Source organism: Salmo trutta, unplaced genomic scaffold (genome assembly GCF_901001165.1).
Source record: "Salmo trutta unplaced genomic scaffold, fSalTru1.1, whole genome shotgun sequence".
In the NCBI taxonomy this organism is placed as follows: domain Eukaryota; kingdom Metazoa; phylum Chordata; class Actinopteri; order Salmoniformes; family Salmonidae; genus Salmo; species Salmo trutta.
This window is the reverse complement of record NW_021822480.1, coordinates 307,906-326,056: the sequence shown is the minus strand read 5'-3', so window position 1 is coordinate 326,056 and position 18,151 is coordinate 307,906. Positions and strand designations below refer to the sequence as shown.

The following is an 18,151-nucleotide window of genomic DNA, read 5'->3' as shown; positions in this document are numbered from 1 at the left end:
TAAATTCTGTTAATTACCAAAATTATAGAAGATTCCAGTAACTTTGGTAAATTTCCAGTAGCTTTACAAGCCTACCTGTGACATCGTTTAACCAACTTATTTGTGACAGAAAACCTACCATGTACAGCAGTATAAATAAAACCCTTCAACTGTATTTGGTCAAGGGCTAGTGTAAATAAAACCCTTCAACTGTACTTGATCAACATTTATCATCGTGTGAAAGAACAGAATAACAGTAAACTTTCTCTTCCTGCACTGTCATGATTTATTTATTATTATTTCATGTTAACTAAAACTGCTCATTACATAAATTGTACACAATTTCATACAAAATACAAACAAATGCAAAACTGAACATTTTCATTGATTGAATTTGAACATATTCAAAGTCTGATTTGTCTTTTGACAAAATAAATTAAATAAACCCTGACTTTCACTGAATTACGTCAATGAAGTGACAGACCTCCAAACAACAAGGGGTCTACTGTTCCACTGCACTATTCTGCATAGCAACATGAACATGATTGGCTCAGTTAAACAAGGTACATTTTTTAAAGTGCTACATACAACAGTCTTCTAATTTCACTAAGAGTGCAATAGGTTATTTTGCCATAAATAAGTGCATAGATTTTCCTCAAGTTAGATGTGTTTGATCTACATATTGATCTGCCACTTGAACTCAATGGCAATGACCCAGATGGCACCCTATTCACAATATAGTTCACTACTTTTGACAAGAGCCCTATGGGCCCTGGTGCACTACATAGGGCATAGAGTGCTATTTGAGATGTAGAAAATGTAATTGGGTCTTGGACTACTAACTCATCTATAAATTATGATTACTTTGCCTGTCTTGCAATGCAAGCGAGTTGGCTGAAGAACAGATAGACAGGATCCATAAAGCTGGTTGAAGTCCACTAAAGTGAGCAAATTACTCATAAAATTACTTAATGATTTAGTAGGATTGTCAATGTATTGTGTACAAAAATATCAAGCACAGTGTAGACAGATACTCCATCTCATCGATAGCTCAAATAGCTTATGGTCATTCAACTGCACCTTTAAATGCAAGTGATTATTTCTAAGCAAACAATGGCTTATATATATATATATATATATATATATATATATATATATATATATATATATATATATATATTCACAATAAATTCTGTCAAAGTAATTGCTATAGTACGGGGACTTTAAAAGCCAGAATGCTATAGTACAGGGACTTTAAAAGCAAGGCTCCGTATTCATAAAGTGTCTCAGAGTAGGAGTGCTAATCTAGGATCAGATCCACCCCCCTTCTCCATATAATCATATTCTTTATGATCTAAAAGAAAACACTGATCCTAGTTCAGCAGTCCTACTCAGAGATACTTTATGAATACGGGCCCAGAGGATTGGTAACATTTGAGTTCTGCATCATCTCATCTTACTCACTGACCAATGAAAGAACTGGTTGTTCAGTATTACATCAGGTTCATGACATGGCATGCTGACACACTGACCAGTAAACCATGACTGTTTTTCTGGATGAACAAAATGGCTGAGAAGAATTTCTTTTTAAAGCAAGTCCACATTCAAACAGGTCATTAATCCATTACATTTCTATGCACTACCTGGCCTGATGACTCTGGACTGTCCCCAGTCCACCTGGTCTTAATGCTGCTCCACTTCCATCTGTTCTGCATGCGGTTATTGATACCTGACCTGTTCACCGTACGTGCTACCTGTCCCAGACCTGCTGTTTTCAACTCTCTAGAGACAGCAGGAGCGGTAGAGATACTCTGAATGATCAGCTATGAAAAGCCAACTGACATTTACTCCTGAGGTGCTGACCTGTTGCACCCTCAACAACCACGGTGATTATTATTATTTGACCCTGCTGGTCATCTATGAACATCTTGGCCATGTTCTGTTATAATCTCTACCCGGCACAGCCTAAAGAGGACTGGCCACCTCTCAGAGCCTGGTTCCTCTCTGGGTTTCTTCCTATGTTCCTGCCTTTTTAGGGAGTATTTCCTAGCCACTGTGCTTCTACACCTGCATTGCTTGCTGTTTGGGGTTTTAGGCTGGGTTTCTGTACAGCACTATGACATCAGCTGATGTAAGAAGTGCTTTATAAATAAATTTGATTGATCATCCACTTCCTCTGGTCTCCCTCCGTCTGTCTGTCACAATCTCTGTCTCTGACTGTCCCTCTGCCTGCTGTCTGACGTTCAGACAGTCTCTCTGGATGTGAATCTCACTTTTACATTTTAGTAATTTAGCAAATGCTCTGATCCAGAGTGACTTATAGTAGTGAGTGCATACATTTTCATACTGGTCCCCCGTGGGAATCGAACCCACAACCCTGGCGTTGCAAGTGCCAAGCTCTAACAAAATGATCCACACGGGAACTCTCCAGTCCAAGTCCTCCATACTCCCAGACATGCCCTGGTTCCTGTTTTAGACTGCAGCCCAAATTGTACCCTATCCCCTATATAGCGCACTACTTTTGACAAGGGCCCATTTTGGAAACAGTCTTAGTGGTCTCAGGGGAGCCATGTGCAGCTGGGTGCCAGACAGGAGGAGCCTTATCCCTCTAGCCTCTGTTGTGTGGTGCTGTCGTCAGTCAGGGCTCTGCTCCCTCCGGGGGACCGGGGGCAGCTGGCTGGCCTTGGAACGTCTGGCTCTGGAGCCTCCAGGGAGGAGGGCCTTCAGTCTCACATGAATCCACTCAGAGGGAGGTCAGGGTAGGGCCTGCTCTCAGCAGAGGGAGGAGGCTGGTGCTTTGGCTGCCCTGCTGCTGCATGTCCATGGTCTGCCCCCTTGGAGGACCCAGGGTTGGGTACAGGGCCAGGGGCTGGACCAGCCTCCTTCAGGCTCCCGTTCTGGAACTGGAACAGAGGAAATGGCCGACTTAGCTAAGCCTCCCTTTTCTGGTCTAAATTGCCTTGATGTGTAAATACCCACTGGCTTTCAATGGTCAAATGATAATGACTTTCTGTTTCTAAAAGTCTCGTTCCCTTGGTAAATCTGATGCGCGAGTAAGTATGTGCCAATGGTATTCAACGTTCACATGATGAGCATATAGCTAGAGGAAGTAAAGCACATAGGTCTAACATTTTCCATAATTAGTTCAGGGCCCTAGCCCCCGTGCTTCTACATCTGCATTGCTTGCTGTCTGTGGTTTCTGGCTGGGTTTCTGTATAAGCAGTTTGTGACATCTCCTGATGTAAAAAATGATTTTATAAATACATTTGATCTTGTTCCATGGGGCACAATATTTTATTTATTAGCGTTTTTATTAGACCAGTTCAGGTAGGCCCCCTTTTACGCTTCACAATATTTTACCCGTTTGATACCTAATGAACACTACCCAGGTTAGTGTCACCTTTCTTACCTGTGTGGTGAATGGCCACTCTGCTCTGTTGACCTGGCTGAGCCCCATAGCCAGGGGATAGGCATGCTGAGCCCAGCCCTGGCTGGTGGCCTGAGACTGAGCCAGGCCGTCAGGGCGGTGCCTCTGCTGCTGGAACACACCTAGGGCCTCCACCACACTCCACTGGGACGCTCCCCTACCATCCTCTGTCGGCCGGGGACCACTGGACTCCAGGCTGCCCAGCAACTCATCCAAATTCTGGGGCGTGAGCTCTCCGTCCACCCCCTGGCTCTGGAGACCCGTGGTGGGTACATAGGAGGAGAGCACTGAGGAGCGGCTGACAGACAAAGTGTTCAGCTGGTTCCTGTAGGGGAGGGCCAGGGAAGCTTCCCCCAGGCAGAGGTTCCCATGCTGGGGGTGGCCATGGTGATCCTGGAGCCCCCCTGGCTGCTCCACGTTGAACAATGGAGGAATCCGCTGCTGCTGCTTGGCGATGTCTTTCTGTCTTTGTGTTATTGAACCCGTCCCAGTCACCTGCATGTGCTTCAGTCTGTTACACAGCTGCTGCTGCTGTTGGGTTGGCAATACCTGTCCATTTAGATGGCTCTGTTGCTGCTGCTGTGTTGCCTGCAATGCTGTCTGTGGGTGGGGCTGTGTGTGTAAACAATGCTGCGGTATTGGCTGCTGTGGGTAGTGGGGTGGAGACTGATAGTGGTGAACTGATAGGGGATGGACTACAGGCAGCTGTATCTGTGACTGCCACTGAGGCACTGTAGTAGAATGTGGTTGTGAGGTTAGTGGTTGTTCCATAGATGGTTGGTGTAATAGCGTGGTAGGATAGCTATAGTCCTGATCCCCTAACTTAGCCCCCCTGCAAGAGAACACAGTCTGACCCCAGTCCGACCTCTTCCTCAGAGACTCCTGTACATAGGAGAGAACCTCGTCTGTCAGGTCAGGAAGGAGGCCGTCTCGGCCAGCGTCCAGATCCACATCGAGGAACATCTCATCCTGCTGGAACAGCTCCAGGTCCTCCCTACTGATGCCCAGGTTCATCATGAAGCTCCACAAATCCCCGTCTCTGTCAATCAAATCAATATCTTTATAGTCACAATTGGGAAATGTGTAGTGCAGTCAAGGTTAGATTATTAAAAACAGTAGCAACCACACATATACACATAAGATAAATAGTAAGTGATCAGTTACATGTCCTCCGATGAGAAGCCGTGGATCCCCCCGCCATCCCCCAAGGGCTCCTGCTTGAAGAGGACTCTCTCCGACAGAGAGAGGATGCTGCCCTCCTGCCAGCTGCTGGAGAAGATGCCCCCACACTCCTCCTGTGGAAGCCCTGCCACCTCCTCCTGTGGAACCCCTGCCACCTCCTTCTGTGGAACCCCTGCCACCTCCTCCTGTGGAACCCCTGCCACCTCCTCCTGTGGAACCCCTGCCACCTCCTCCTGGAGTTGGAGAGGGAGTTGGAGCTGGTTCTGAGTGTGAGGGGAGCAGCACACGTAGATGGACTTGTCCTGTTTCAGCAGGAGTTGGAGCGGGTTTTGAGTCTGAGGGGAGCAGCAGTAGACAGACTTGTCCTGTTTCAACAGAGAGCCCAGCAGTGAGTCAGGGTCCAGGGTTCCATCCTGGTTCTTGGTGGTATTTCCTGCAGAGCCGATGGTGTCGCCTGCTAAGGAGTCCCCTGTTACCAGAGTCTTGGGAAAGCTGGTGTTGTAGAGAAGAGCCTCCCCAGTGGTGTAACTGAAAGGCAGCTGGAGGCTCCGCTTCCTTAGGTTGTCCTCTCCCTCTTCATCACTAAAAAACAATGACATTTTTGTCATTTAGCAGACGCTCTTATCCAGAGTGACTTACAGGAGCAATTAGGGTTAAGTGCTTTGCTCAATGGCACATCGACAGTTTTTTCACCTAGTCAGCTCAAGGATTCCAACCAGCAAACTTTTGGCCCACTGCTCTTAACCATTAGGCTACTTGCCACCCCAATGGAATGACATTAAACAATGAGGTTGTGTGTGTGTGTGTGTGTGTGTGCGTGTCGAGACGTACGTGAGGACTCTTTGGGATGCGATGATACACTCAGGCCGTCCGTTCTTATAGACCAGTCTGGCGTTAGCCTGCACCCATAGCCAGCCTGTCAGCTTGGTCAGCAGCCTGAATACTGTCATCCCACTCTCTCCGGTCTTTATCACTGGGCATGGAAACACACAGACACACATTATTAACCAAGTTACACAGCAGAAATGTGTATAGGACATTCATGCAGTTTTACTAATAAACTAAAAACATCACCCAAAAGTCACTAGGGATGTGGCATAAGGCTAAAAATATTTTGGACATTTAAACAGAATTTTGCTCCTTGCGGTTTCTGTAAAAAAGATACAGAAAATTCATAACGTTTCATGTGAATTCACCATGCAACTGTGCTGCTGCCAGCAACGGTTTGGGTCTCACGGTGCATCCCTTTCAGATGGTGAAGCATTGCACCTGTACTACAATTCCTGTACCTCAATTCCACTTCGCAAAGTTGCCATTTCCTTCTCATTTAACGGGACTTCGCTGCTGCCGCTTGAATTTCTCAGCCATTTTTCAAAAGTTAACGACAATGACGTAATGTTGGAGAGTCGACTCCAAAATAATAGATTCCTCGACTCCTTACACGACGACTCCAGGTGTCGACTCCCGTTTCTGAGTGTTAAGATTGCGCTAAGAATCGACCCCTAAGATTCAGTATTGTTGGAACGGAGGAGAATTATTAGTTGCCAAACTTCTGAGAACACAAACACTAGCATCATTCATAGAGAGCTAGCGAGGGCCAGGGAGACAGGAGGCGCACATTATAGGCAGGTCGGCCACCAGGCAAACAGTCAGAACCACGCACTAGGCCTATCTACCGGTAATCAAACAGTCAGAACCACGCACTAGGCCTATCTATCGGTAATCAAACAGTCAGAATCACGCACTAGGCCTATCTATCGGTAATCAAACAGTCAGAACCACGCACTAGGCCTATCTATCGGTAATCAAACAGTCAGAACCAAGCACTAGGCCTATCTATCGGTAATCAAACAGTCAGAACCAAGCACTAGGCCTATCTATCGGTAATCAAACAGTCAGAACCCCGCACTAGGCCTATCTATCGGTAATCAAACAGTCAGAACCCCGCACTAGGCCTATCTATCGGTAATCAAACAGTCAGAACCCCGCACTAGGCCTATCTATCGGTAATCAAACAGTCAGAACCACGCACTAGGCCTATCTATCGGTAATCAAACAGTCAGAACCCCGCACTAGGCCTATCTATCGGTAATCAAACAGTCAGAACCCCGCACTAGGCCTATCTATCGGTAATCAAACAGTCAGAACCCCGCACTAGGCCTATCTATCGGTAATCAAACAGTCAGAACCACGCACTAGGCCTATCTATCGGTAATCAAACAGTCAGAACCACGCACTAGGCCTATCTGTCGGTAATTAAACAGTCAGAACCACGCACCAGGCCTATCTGTCGGTAATCAAACAGTCAGAACCACGCACTAGGCCTATCTGTCGGTAATTTAATCTAACAGTCAGAACCACGCACCAGGCCTATCTGTCGGTAATCAAACAGTCAGAACCACGCACTAGGCCTATCTGTCGGTAATCAAACAGTCAGAACCACGCACTAGGCCTATCTATCTGTAATCAAAAGCTGTATCTCGTAATGGAATGCTGTATCTTGCCATTTCTTGGCTTGCAATGTTTCGTAACTTCAGCAAAGCAGGGCTGGGCGCTATACCGTATTTGACGATATACCGGTATTGATGCAGGGACCGGTTTGGGTTTTTACTTTAGCTTCTATAACGGTATTTGAATGTTTGGTTTGTTAAATGTGATACGCCTTGTGTAACGTCTATTTTTATAGTTTACTTCACTACTTGAGTCATCTCTATCCACTCTCTCCATGCCGCTGTTCAGACAGACCTAGGCCTGCACCCTGTCACTCAAGGAGAGCATTTGCTGTTCCTCAACCAGGCTGCATGGGCAATGCAGCACATGCAACAATGTTGATGACAACGATGCTGTTTTCACTTTGCTTCTTACTATAAACACAATAGCGTTCTACAATTACACTTATTGGTTTGTGTTTCTTACATCTGCAAACAGCTAGTTTTGTCTTTTCTTAGCAATTTGGCCTTAAATCCTGTTAGTTAATGCTAATCGTTAGCTAGCTAATAAATGTACTGAGTCAGAGCAAACGTAATTAGCTATACAGCCTGATAATACCAGTGATGGTGTAGACCTAAATCAGCATGTTGTCTAAATCAGAGGAATACGCGAAGCAAGAATGTGTTAGCTACATGAAGTAGCTAAGAGAGAACAGTCAATGTAGCCAAAGATTATAGGGTCCCCTAGGAAACACTTAACAGTTTCTACCCCGTCACAATAACTCTTCCCTGGCATTTTCATTCGTTGTCATGTCAAACAACACTGAATTCAAATTGACCACTATTATATTCTAACTATAGAATTAGAATAATCCTATTTCCATGATTCCAACAGTTCACTCATTTGTTTTGGTTGAAGTTGAATTGAACAGTATAAACCAATCAGAATGGAGAAAGAGCCATTGAAATCACTTAGAATGTATGTGTTGCCACCCTAGGGTCACACTACTGAAAGAAAACTGAACTTTTATTATTCAAAAACATAAATTATCGTCATACCGTACAATTGAAAAAAAATACCCTGATATGATATTTTGCCCATATCACCCAGCCTTACCTATCACCAATGAATAGGCTAGGATATCCTACACACAACAGACCGAAGACTGAACGCACACTTGCGTCATTAATAAAGAGCAGGCGAGCCAGCGTGAGGGGGAGAGGAGGGGGCAGGCAAAAATGATGTCTTGTCTTGCATGTTTCGCAAATTCACCAAAGTAGCCTAAAGTTTTATTCAAAATTACACAACTTTCCCCAGGCATTTATAGCCTACCGTCTAGTTAGGCTATAACACGGAAAATAACATTTTAACTGCACTGTGATTTTAGCAAAAAAAACAAGGATATTTCATAACGTTAAGGATCCCAATTTTGTATAAAAGTTTGAATGTTTAAACGTTCACACCTCTGCTTGTCACTAAAATTCACTAAATCAAATTGCCTTCGAGGGATTAAAAAAGTGCAGTCTTGTTTTATCATCTTATCTTAAAACACCATTCATTTTTTAGAAGTTGTAGGAATGAATCTGTTCAGAAAGTCCTCAGGACACTGGCTGTAGAATGAACTACTCAACATGTAGAATGTGCAACTCAACATGCAGTACACTATGCAGTGTGCGCCACACGTTTTTTATCTCGGTCTGTCAGTCTCCATGAACTACACTACATGACAGGACTGTGTGCAGCAGGAGAGCAGTCTTACTCCTCATGTGGTTCTCAGCACAGTGCAGCATGTCAGCAGCATGGATGAACTGGTATCCTGAGCCACAGTTGCACAGCTCAGCCTCAGTGTAACCCAGCACCATCTTCCCTCTGTACAGGAGGACAGGACAAACACAGAATGCACAATGAAAACATGTCTCTTCCCTACTTCTCAATAGATCACACTTGTGATCTAACCGCATAATTAATCAATAAGGCACGAGGGGGTGTGGTATAAGGCCAATATACCACGTCTAAGGGCTGTTCTTAGGCACGACGCAAAGCGCAGTGCCTGGATACAGCCCTCAGCCGTGGTATATTGGCAATATACCCCCAATGTGCCTTATTGCTATTATAAAGTGGTTACCAATGTAATTAGAGCATTAAAAATATATACTGCTCCAAAAAATAAAGGGAACACTTAAACAACACATCCTAGATCTGAATGAAAGAAATAATCTTATTAAATACTTTTTTCTTTACATAGTTGAATGTGCTGACAAAAGAATCACAAAAATTATCAATGGAAATCCAATTTATCAACCCATGGAGGTCTGGATTTGGAGTCACACTCAAAATTAAAGTGGAAAACCACACTACAGGCTGATCCAACTTTGATGTAATGTCCTTAAAACAAGTCAAAATGAGGCTCAGTAGTGTGTGTGGCCTCCACGTGCCTGTATGACCTCCCTACAACGCCTGGGCGTGCTCCTGATGAGGTGGCGGATGGTCTCCTGAGGGATCTCCTCCCAGACCTGGACTAAAGCATCCACCAACTCCTGGACAGTCTGTGGTGCAACGTGGCGTTGGTGGATGGAGCGAGACATGTCCCAAATGTGCTCAATTGGATTCAGGTCTGGGGAACGGGCAGGCCAGTCCATAGTATCAATGCCTTCCTCTTGCAGGAATTGCTGACACACTCCAGCCACATGAGGTCTAGCATTGTCTTGCATTAGGAGGAACCCAGGGCCAACTGCACCAGCATATGGTCTCACAAGGGGTCTGAGGATCTCATCTCGGTACCTAATGGCTGTCAGGCTACCTCTGGCGAGCACATGGAGGGCTGTGCGGCCCCCCAAAGAAATGCCACCCCACACCATGACTGACCCACCGCCAAACCGGTCATGCTGGAGGATGTTACAGGCAGCAGAACGTTCTCCACGGCGTCTCCAGACTCTGTCACGTCTGTCACGTGCTCAGTGTGAACCTGCTTTCATCTGTGAAGAGCACAGGGCGCCAGTGGCGAATTTGCCAATCTTGGTGTTCTCTGGCAAATGTCAAACGTCCTGCACGGTGTTGGGCTGTAAGCACAACCCCCACCTGTGGACGTCGAGCCCTCATACCACCCGCATGGAGTCTGTTTCTGACCGTTTGAGCAGACACATGCACATTTGTGGCCTGCTGGAGGTCATTTTGCAGGGCTCTGGCAGTGCTCCTCCTGCTCCTCCTTGCACAAAGGCGGAGGTAGCGGTCCTGCTGCTGGGTTGTTGCCCTCCTACGGCCTCCTCCACGTCTCCTGATGTACTGGCCTGTCTCCTGGTAGCGCCTCCATGCTCTGGACACTATGCTGACAGACACAGCAAACCTTCTTGCCACAGCTCGCATTGATGTGCCATCCTGGATGAGCTGCACTACCTGAGCCACTTGTGTGGGTTGTAGACTCCGTCTCATGCTACCACTAGAGTGAAAGCACCGCCAGCATTCTAAAGTGACCAAAACATCAGCCAGGAAGCATAGGAACTGAGAAGTGGTCTGTGGTCCCCACCTGCAGAACCACTCCTTTATTGGGGGTGTCTTGCTAATTGCCTATAATTTCCCCCTGTTGTCTATTCCATTTGCACAACAGCATGTGAAATGTATTGTCAATCAGTGTTGCTTCCTAAGTGGACAGTTTGATTTCACAGAAGTGTGATTGACTTGGAGTTACATTGTGTTGTTTAAGTGTTCCCTTTATTTTTTTGAGCAGTGTATGTTGTCATACCCGTGGTATACGGGCTGTCATATACCACGGCTGTCAGACAATCAGCATTCAGGGCTCGAACAACCCAGTTTATAATCTCAAAAATGATGAGATTGCGCTGACGGTTCCACTTAAAATGTAGAAATTATTTGAATTATTAGGTTTATTTGACAGGGACCACATACAATTAAAACATACATCTCACAAGAAATGTGATGCATTGTACTAGATTTAACTAAATAGCTTGTTCACAACTCCAGTACCCGGGGAGGTGAACAATAAAATTATTTACCATTCAAACGGCAAGCTTTGAATTCAATGTAAAATATTGTAGTGAAGTGGTCATGTTCCCTATGTATTGAAGGTGCTTAGCAGCAGTAAGGCTCACTAGACAGACCCACTACTGTTATCGTCACTCACTTGGCGTCGCAGGCAGTGGGGGTGAAGTCCAGCTTGTGCTTGGTCTTGAAGATTAAGTTTTTGGTGCGGATCTCCAGGATGGTGGGGGGCTGCAAGGGCGAGGCCAGGGCGAACAGAGCCAGCTGAGGCGGGAAGGCCTTGCCCTCCTTGGTCCTCTCGCTCTGGCCATGGAGGAACTTTAGACGCCCCTGGATGTTCAGGGCCTGGAGAACGCAGAATAGCCATTAAACATAGTCAGGGCTGTGTCCCAAATTACCCCCTATTCCACAGTGATGGTCGATTCAGACAGGAACATTGGTTAAATAAGATCCCATTAAACTGTTGGAAGAAGCGTCAAGATTATCAATGAGCTGGAGCTCTTTTTATTGAGTACACTTTTTTCTCCATGCAACTGGTAGCACCTTAAAGGAACTTCCTATTCATCATCAACATAGGTGAAAATAGCATCTATGTTCTGTAGTAAAAGATATGGAGGAAGATAAGTGTTTCCAATGACATCATCGGTGCGCATCGTGTGATTTTAACCAATTATGAGGAGGCATTACCTACTAATTGCCTCCTAATTGTCTACGAATTGGTTGATGTCATTGGAAACACATCTTCCTCACTTTTTTTACTACAGAACATAGAAACACGCCATTTTCATATATATTGTTGTTGGGGTGGTGCTGGAGATGATGAATATGAAGTTGAATTTTCTTTTTAATGTTCCTTTAATAAGGTATGTAAGTGAAAGTTCTAAAATGCGTAAATCTAAGTAACAGAAAAGACTGAAATAAGAACTCAATGGGTCTTTCTGATTTAATTATTATTATTTATTTTTATCTGTTTCCCTGCCTGTACAGAATTTGACACAGATTTGATTTGTGCTCAGGTCATCCAACACGGGTGTTGTTTTTCTGCAGAGTTGAAAAGTTCCGAGGGAGAATTGAGGCTAGCCAGAGGACAAAGGCATAGTTCTCCACTTCATTTCCCATATTAGATTTGAGAAATCAGTAAGAGTGACTTGTGACAGAGGATTTATTTTGCTCTGTAACAATCAGCCCACATTGGAAACACATCTTCCTCACTTTTTTTACTACAGAACATAGAAACACGCCATTTTCATATATATTGTTGTTGGGGTGGTGCTGGAGATGATGAATATGAAGTTGAATTTTCTTTTTAATGTTCCTTTAATAAGGTATGTAAGTGAAAGTTCTAAAATGCGTAAATCTAAGTAACAGAAAAGACTGAAATAAGAACTCAATGGGTCTTTCTGATTTAATTATTATTATTTATTTTTATCTGTTTCCCTGCCTGTACAGAATTTGACACAGATTTGATTTGTGCTCAGGTCATCCAACACGGGTGTTGTTTTTCTGCAGAGTTGAAAAGTTCCGAGGGAGAATTGAGGCTAGCCAGAGGACAAAGGCATAGTTCTCCACTTCATTTCCCATATTAGATTTGAGAAATCAGTAAGAGTGACTTGTGACAGAGGATTTATTTTGCTCTGTAACAATCAGCCCACTCAGAAAAACTCAAACACCATCTATATTCTAAGAAAATCTAGAAAATGTAAATGAAATCAAATTAGATTTTCAAATAGACTTCTAGGAAAATGTCCATAAAATCTAACGAGATTGAAAATGTTGTTAGATTTTATGGAAAATCTAGTAACATTTTTTAACTAGCCTAGTTAAAACACCAAATGGTCATTGATCAAATGGGCAAAGACAATTTAATTTACCGTAATTTCCGGACTTAAACAATGACGCGGCTAATATATGGATTTTTCCCGCTTCCAAATTCTTTTCCTAAAAAAAAAAAAATCTAAAAAATAATTCTGTGACGTGCTCCATTTTTTGGGCGGCATGAAGCTTTCATTAGACCAATGAAATTGCCGAACAGGTTAAGGTCAAACAACATTTTTGTTTACTGTTTAGATTAAATCGAGCGCTCTCAAACTTCCCATCGTTCTGATTACGGTAGTCATTTTGTCACCATCATGGCAAAGACACGGAGAAATGCATATGATGCAGCTTTCAAGTTGAAGGCGATTGATCTGGCTGTTGGAAAAGGAAATAGAGCTGCTGCACGGGAGCTTGGTCTTAATGAGTCGATGATAAGACGTTGGAAACAGCAGCGTGAGGAATTGACTCAGTGCAAAAAGACAACTAAAGCTTTCAGAGGGAAGAAAAGCAGATGGCCCGAACTAGAAAATGAGCTTGAAGACTGGGTCAACACAGAGAGAGCAGACGGCCGAGGTGTTGCGGCTTATAGACATGTGCGGCTTATTTATGTTCAAAATTATTTTATTTTTTTAATTCAGTGGGTGCGGCTTATATTCAGGTGCGCTCAATAGTCCGGAAATTACGGTAAGCTACAAAAACACAATTTCCAATTCCAGCTAAATCTAATTATTCAGTGATTATAACTTGACATTCACAAAACTGTATAGAAATGCAAAAACATTACAAAAAGTAGAATATTTTTGTGTTCTCAAAGCTTGACTGCAAACGATATCTGTCGGATAATTTCCTGGTCTGGATAAGCAGTCTTTGGCCCCACCCTTCCCTGAACTCAAAGGGGAATTGGAATAGCCTCACACTGATTCCCCCACTTCAGGGCAACACATATTTAAACCCCTTCCTGACACTCCACTCATCCTCAAAGAAAGTGACTTCAGTGGCTGTCATAATGCAATTACAATCTCAAGAGTATCAGCGAGAGATGAGTTGATTTCCATTGCGCTCTAGTACACTGTTTACAAGTAATCTTTTAAAATAATTATTTTAAATGATTAGGGTTGAAAAATCCTTTACTAAAAATCCCTAGATTTTCCAGAAATTGCAAAGATTTCCTCCATGAACTTACTAGGAAGCCAGTGGAGTTGTCCAGGAGACATCTTAACCTGCAGACAAAGTTGCGTTCCAGGAAGGTGGAATTCTCTGGTGGGAGTGCCTCTGGCTTGTAGACTGTGACAGCCTGTGGCGAGGCTGAATCTTCAAAGGCCAGAGAGGTGGGGTCATAAAATTACACATACAGCACACTATAGCTATAATAATGAATTACAGGATGTCTAGAGAAAATAGTCTCTTCATATAGTAGACTAACTCTTAGCAGCGGCCCTCACCCCAAGCTGCAAACATTACGTTAAGTCTAGTCTACACACACTACAAACCAGAATGTTATGCCACATCTCATTAGCCATTTCCTACTGAGGAAAGACAGAATGCTAGGTAATTCTCCCAAACGTAGATTTTATCTTATCCAGGGCTGGGCCTAGGTCAGGCTCACCCCAGCCAGGTGCCACTTCTGGTCCAAGGTGCTAAAACGCCCCTGGCTCACAGGGTACGGGGTCTCTCAGGGTGCAAGGTGAAACACTGCTCCACACTACGATATGGAGAGTGAATACAGTGACAGACTGTCTGGATAATATCAAAGGTAGAGGACTGGTAGGGAGCTGGTGGTTTACTATGATTGGTGTAACAGAGTTACGGTTACACGAGTAGGGCAAAGGACCCGTACAAAAAATATGGTTCTCCCCATGGAAACAACGTTGTTACTCTTATGACCAGAGAACGTGAAATACCCCTCGATTTTAGAAAGACAAGCCGAGTGGATAGGTAGAGGCTGTTTTATGGCTTTATAAAAGTGTTGAATAAAGTGTTGACAGTGCTGAATAACATCTTAAACATGAACTCAGTCATAAAAACAGCAGCTCTTTACTGTACTTGTTGACAGTCTCTAGTCATGGTTTTGTTTCTCAGAGTAGTTTTGAAATCTCACAGTAGTCGACTATCAACTTCACTGTGGGCTCGTGGAAGCTGTGATCTGAGATATCTGATTGGCCAGCGGTAGGCCTATAGGTGCACTTGATTTGCTATCCGGACCTGCCAGGTAGGTGGAGTTTGTACCTTCAGACACATGAAATGGGAAAAAATAGGAACACTTCAACTACCCGGCGTGCAGGACAGCTGAATCAGGTGCACCTAAAACAAACATTGTAAAAGTAATACAAAAATAGGAACGCAAGGCTTTATTGTTGGGCTTTTTACAGAAATGTTTGGTGATCTACTAGGAAAGCCTTGGAGATGGACCAGTCGACTGCAATAGACTGGTTGGTGACCACTGGACGAGAACATCTAGGTCTACATTCCTGGCTGACACAGCAGAGATACTGTACATTCAAGGAGATTTACTTTTCACAAGTGGTTATTTCCTTCTGTGGCTCTTCACTTCCTAGTAGATACCATGTTTCCCTGTGCTTCACCAGCATACATGGAGCTGCTGGGCTTAATGTCATATTAGAACATTAGGTAGCAGACACCCTAGGACTAATATATATAATGAAGAACCTGCCAAAGCAGGGGGAGCTCAATTAATATAAGATCTGGGGCAAGATAGGTTAGATAGTGTGGATTGGAGAGTGACAGTCTATAGGAAACAGACGTGCTGGTACAAATTGCATGTCGGCTGTCTGTGTGGTGAAAAACTCAGAGGTACCGTCCCATTCCAGCACAGGTGAAAAATACAGCTTTACCTGAGACCAGCTGTCCAGTGTGAGAGTGGGGTTGGAGGTTACCTGAGACCAGCTGTCCAGTGTGAGAGTGGGGTTGGAGGTTACCTGAGACCAGCTGTCCAGTGTCAGGGTTAAGGGTGGGGTTGGAGGTTACCTGAGACCAGCTGTCCAGTGTGAGGGATGAGGGTGGGGTTGGAGGTTACCTGAGACCAGCTGTCCAGTGTGAGGGGTGAGAATGGGGTTGGAGGTTACCTGAGACCAGCTGTCCTTTGTGAGGGGTGAGGGTGGGGTTGGAGGTTACCTGAGACCAGCTGTCCAGTGTGAGGGGTGAGGGTGGGGTTGGAGGTTACCTGAGACCAGCTGTCCAGTGTCAGGGAGGAGGGTGGGGTTGGAGGTCACCTGAGACCAGCTGTCCAGTGTGAGGGGTGAGAGTGGGGTTGGAGGTTACCTGAGACCAGCTGTCCAGTGTCAGGGAGGAGGGTGGGGTTGGAGGTTACCTGAGACCAGCTGTCCAGTGTCAAGGGTGAGGGTGGGGTTGGAGTTTACCTGAGACCAGCTGTCCAGTGTAAGGGGTGAGGGTGGGGTTGGAGGTTACCTGAGACCAGCTGTCCAGTGTCAGGGGTGAGGGTGGGGTTGGAGGTTACCTGAGACCAGCTGTCCAGTGTGAGGGGTGGGGTTGGAGGTTACCTGAGACCTGCTGTCCAGTGTCAGGGGTGAGGGTGGGGTTGGAGGTTACCTGAGACCAGCTGTCCAGTGTCAGGGAGGAGGGTGGGTTTGGAGGTCACCTGAGACCAGCTGTCCAGTGTGAGGGGTGAGAGTGGGGTTGGAGGTTACCTGAGACCAGCTGTCTAGTGTCAGGGAGGAGGGTGGGGTTGGAGGTTACCTGAGACCAGCTGTCCAGTGTCAGGGGTGAGGGTGGGGTTGGACGTTACCTGAGACCTGCTGTCCAGTGTCAGGGGTGAGGGTGGGGTTGGAGGTTACCTGAGACCAGCTGTCCAGTGTCAGGGGTGAGGGTGGGGTTGGAGGTTACCTGAGACCAGCTGTCCAGTGTCAGGGGTGAGGGTGGGGTTGGAGGTTACCTGAGACCAGCTGTCCAGTGTGAGGGGTGAGGGTGGGGTTGGAGGTTACCTGAGACCTGCTGTCCAGTGTCAGGGGTGAGGGTGGGGTTGGAGGTTACCTGAGACCAGCTGTCCAGTTTGAGGGTGGGGTTGGAGGTTACCTGAGACCAGCTGTCCAGTGTGAGGGTGGGGTTGGAGGTTACCTGAAACCAGCTGTCCAGTGTCAGGGGTGAGGGTGGGGTTGGAGGTTACCTGAGACCAGCTGTCCAGTGTGAGGGTGGGGTTGGAGGTTACCTGAGACCTGCTGTCCAGTGTCAGGGGTGAGGGTGGGGTTGGAGGTTACCTGAGACCAGCTGTCCAGTGTGAGGGTGGGGTTGGAGGTTACCTGAGACCAGCTGTCCAGTGTCAGGGGTGAGAATGGGGTTGGAGGTTACCTGAGTCCAGCTGTCCAGTGTGAGGGGTGAGGGTGGGGTTGGAGGTTACCTGAGACCAGCTGTCCAGTGTGAGGGGTGAGGGTGGGGTTGGAGGTTACCTGAGACCAGCTGTCCAGTGTGAGGGGTGAGGGTGGGGTTGGAGGTTACCTGAGACCAGCTGTCCAGTGTGAGGGGTGAGGGTGGGGTTGGAGGTTACCTGAGACCAGCTGTCCAGTGTGAGGAGTGAGGGTGGGGTTGGAGGTTACCTGAGACCAGCTGTCCAGTGTCAGGGAGGAGTGTGGGGTTGGAGGTTACCTGAGGCCAGCTGTCCAGTGTGAGGGGTGAGGGTGGGGTTGGAGGTTACCTGAGACCAGCTGTCCAGTGTCAGGGGTGAGGGTGGGGTTGGAGGTTACCTGAGTCCAGCTGTCCAGTGTGAGGGGTGAGGGTGGGGTTGGAGGTTACCTGAGACCAGCTGTCCAGTGTGAGGGGTGAGGGTGGGGTTGGAGGTTACCTGAGACCAGCTGTCCAGTGTGAGGGGTGAGGGTGGGGTTGGAGGTTACCTGAGACCAGCTGTCCAGTGTGAGGGGTGAGGGTGGGGTTGGAGGTTACCTGAGACCAGCTGTCCAGTGTCAGGGAGGAGTGTGGGGTTGGAGGTTACCTGAGGCCAGCTGTCCAGTGTGAGGGGTGAGGGTGGGGTTGGAGGTTACCTGAGACCAGCTGTCCAGTGTCAGGGAGGAGTGTGGGGTTGGAGGTTACCTGAGGCCAGCTGTCCAGTGTGAGGGGTGAGGGTGGGGTTGAGGGCCCAGTGGAGCTGTCTCTGTAACTCTGCTCGGTCCTCCATATGAATGATGTCATAAACACTCTGATGGACGACATCTGACTGAGGAGCAAAAACATCCACCATCATCAAAATACATGTCTATTAAACTACAAGAAAACAATGCAAACATGGACATTATTGTTGCTAGACAATACCTTCTTCCTCTTCCCATCACTTATCTCATGGATCTTAGTCCTGAC

General features: G+C 46.1%; 1 protein-coding gene and 1 long non-coding RNA gene across 2 annotated transcripts in view; both read right to left on the bottom strand.

Annotated features, from left to right (window-relative positions):
- Nucleotides 1-2,171: 2,171 nt before the first annotated feature.
- The window catches only part of LOC115182396 (aryl hydrocarbon receptor), a 35,664-nt gene continuing 19,684 nt past the window's right edge, over nucleotides 2,172-18,151 (bottom strand). Inside the window, exons 5-13 of the mRNA XM_029744020.1 lie at nucleotides 17,888-18,011; nucleotides 14,013-14,140; nucleotides 11,157-11,359; nucleotides 8,778-8,887; nucleotides 5,420-5,561; nucleotides 4,792-5,170; nucleotides 4,571-4,743; nucleotides 3,389-4,445; nucleotides 2,172-2,882 (exon numbers count right to left, since the gene is read on the bottom strand). Coding sequence (XP_029599880.1) covers nucleotides 2,709-2,882; nucleotides 3,389-4,445; nucleotides 4,571-4,743; nucleotides 4,792-5,170; nucleotides 5,420-5,561; nucleotides 8,778-8,887; nucleotides 11,157-11,359; nucleotides 14,013-14,140; nucleotides 17,888-18,011 — 2,490 coding nt within the window. The 3' untranslated portion in view covers nucleotides 2,172-2,708. The remainder of the gene's footprint in view (nucleotides 2,883-3,388; nucleotides 4,446-4,570; nucleotides 4,744-4,791; nucleotides 5,171-5,419; nucleotides 5,562-8,777; nucleotides 8,888-11,156; nucleotides 11,360-14,012; nucleotides 14,141-17,887; nucleotides 18,012-18,151) is intronic.
- Nucleotides 15,361-15,999, bottom strand: LOC115182398 (uncharacterized). Its single transcript, XR_003873734.1, has 2 exons — nucleotides 15,724-15,999; nucleotides 15,361-15,681 (listed from the first exon to the last, which is right to left on the bottom strand). It is a non-coding gene; the product is annotated as an uncharacterized LOC115182398 (long non-coding RNA).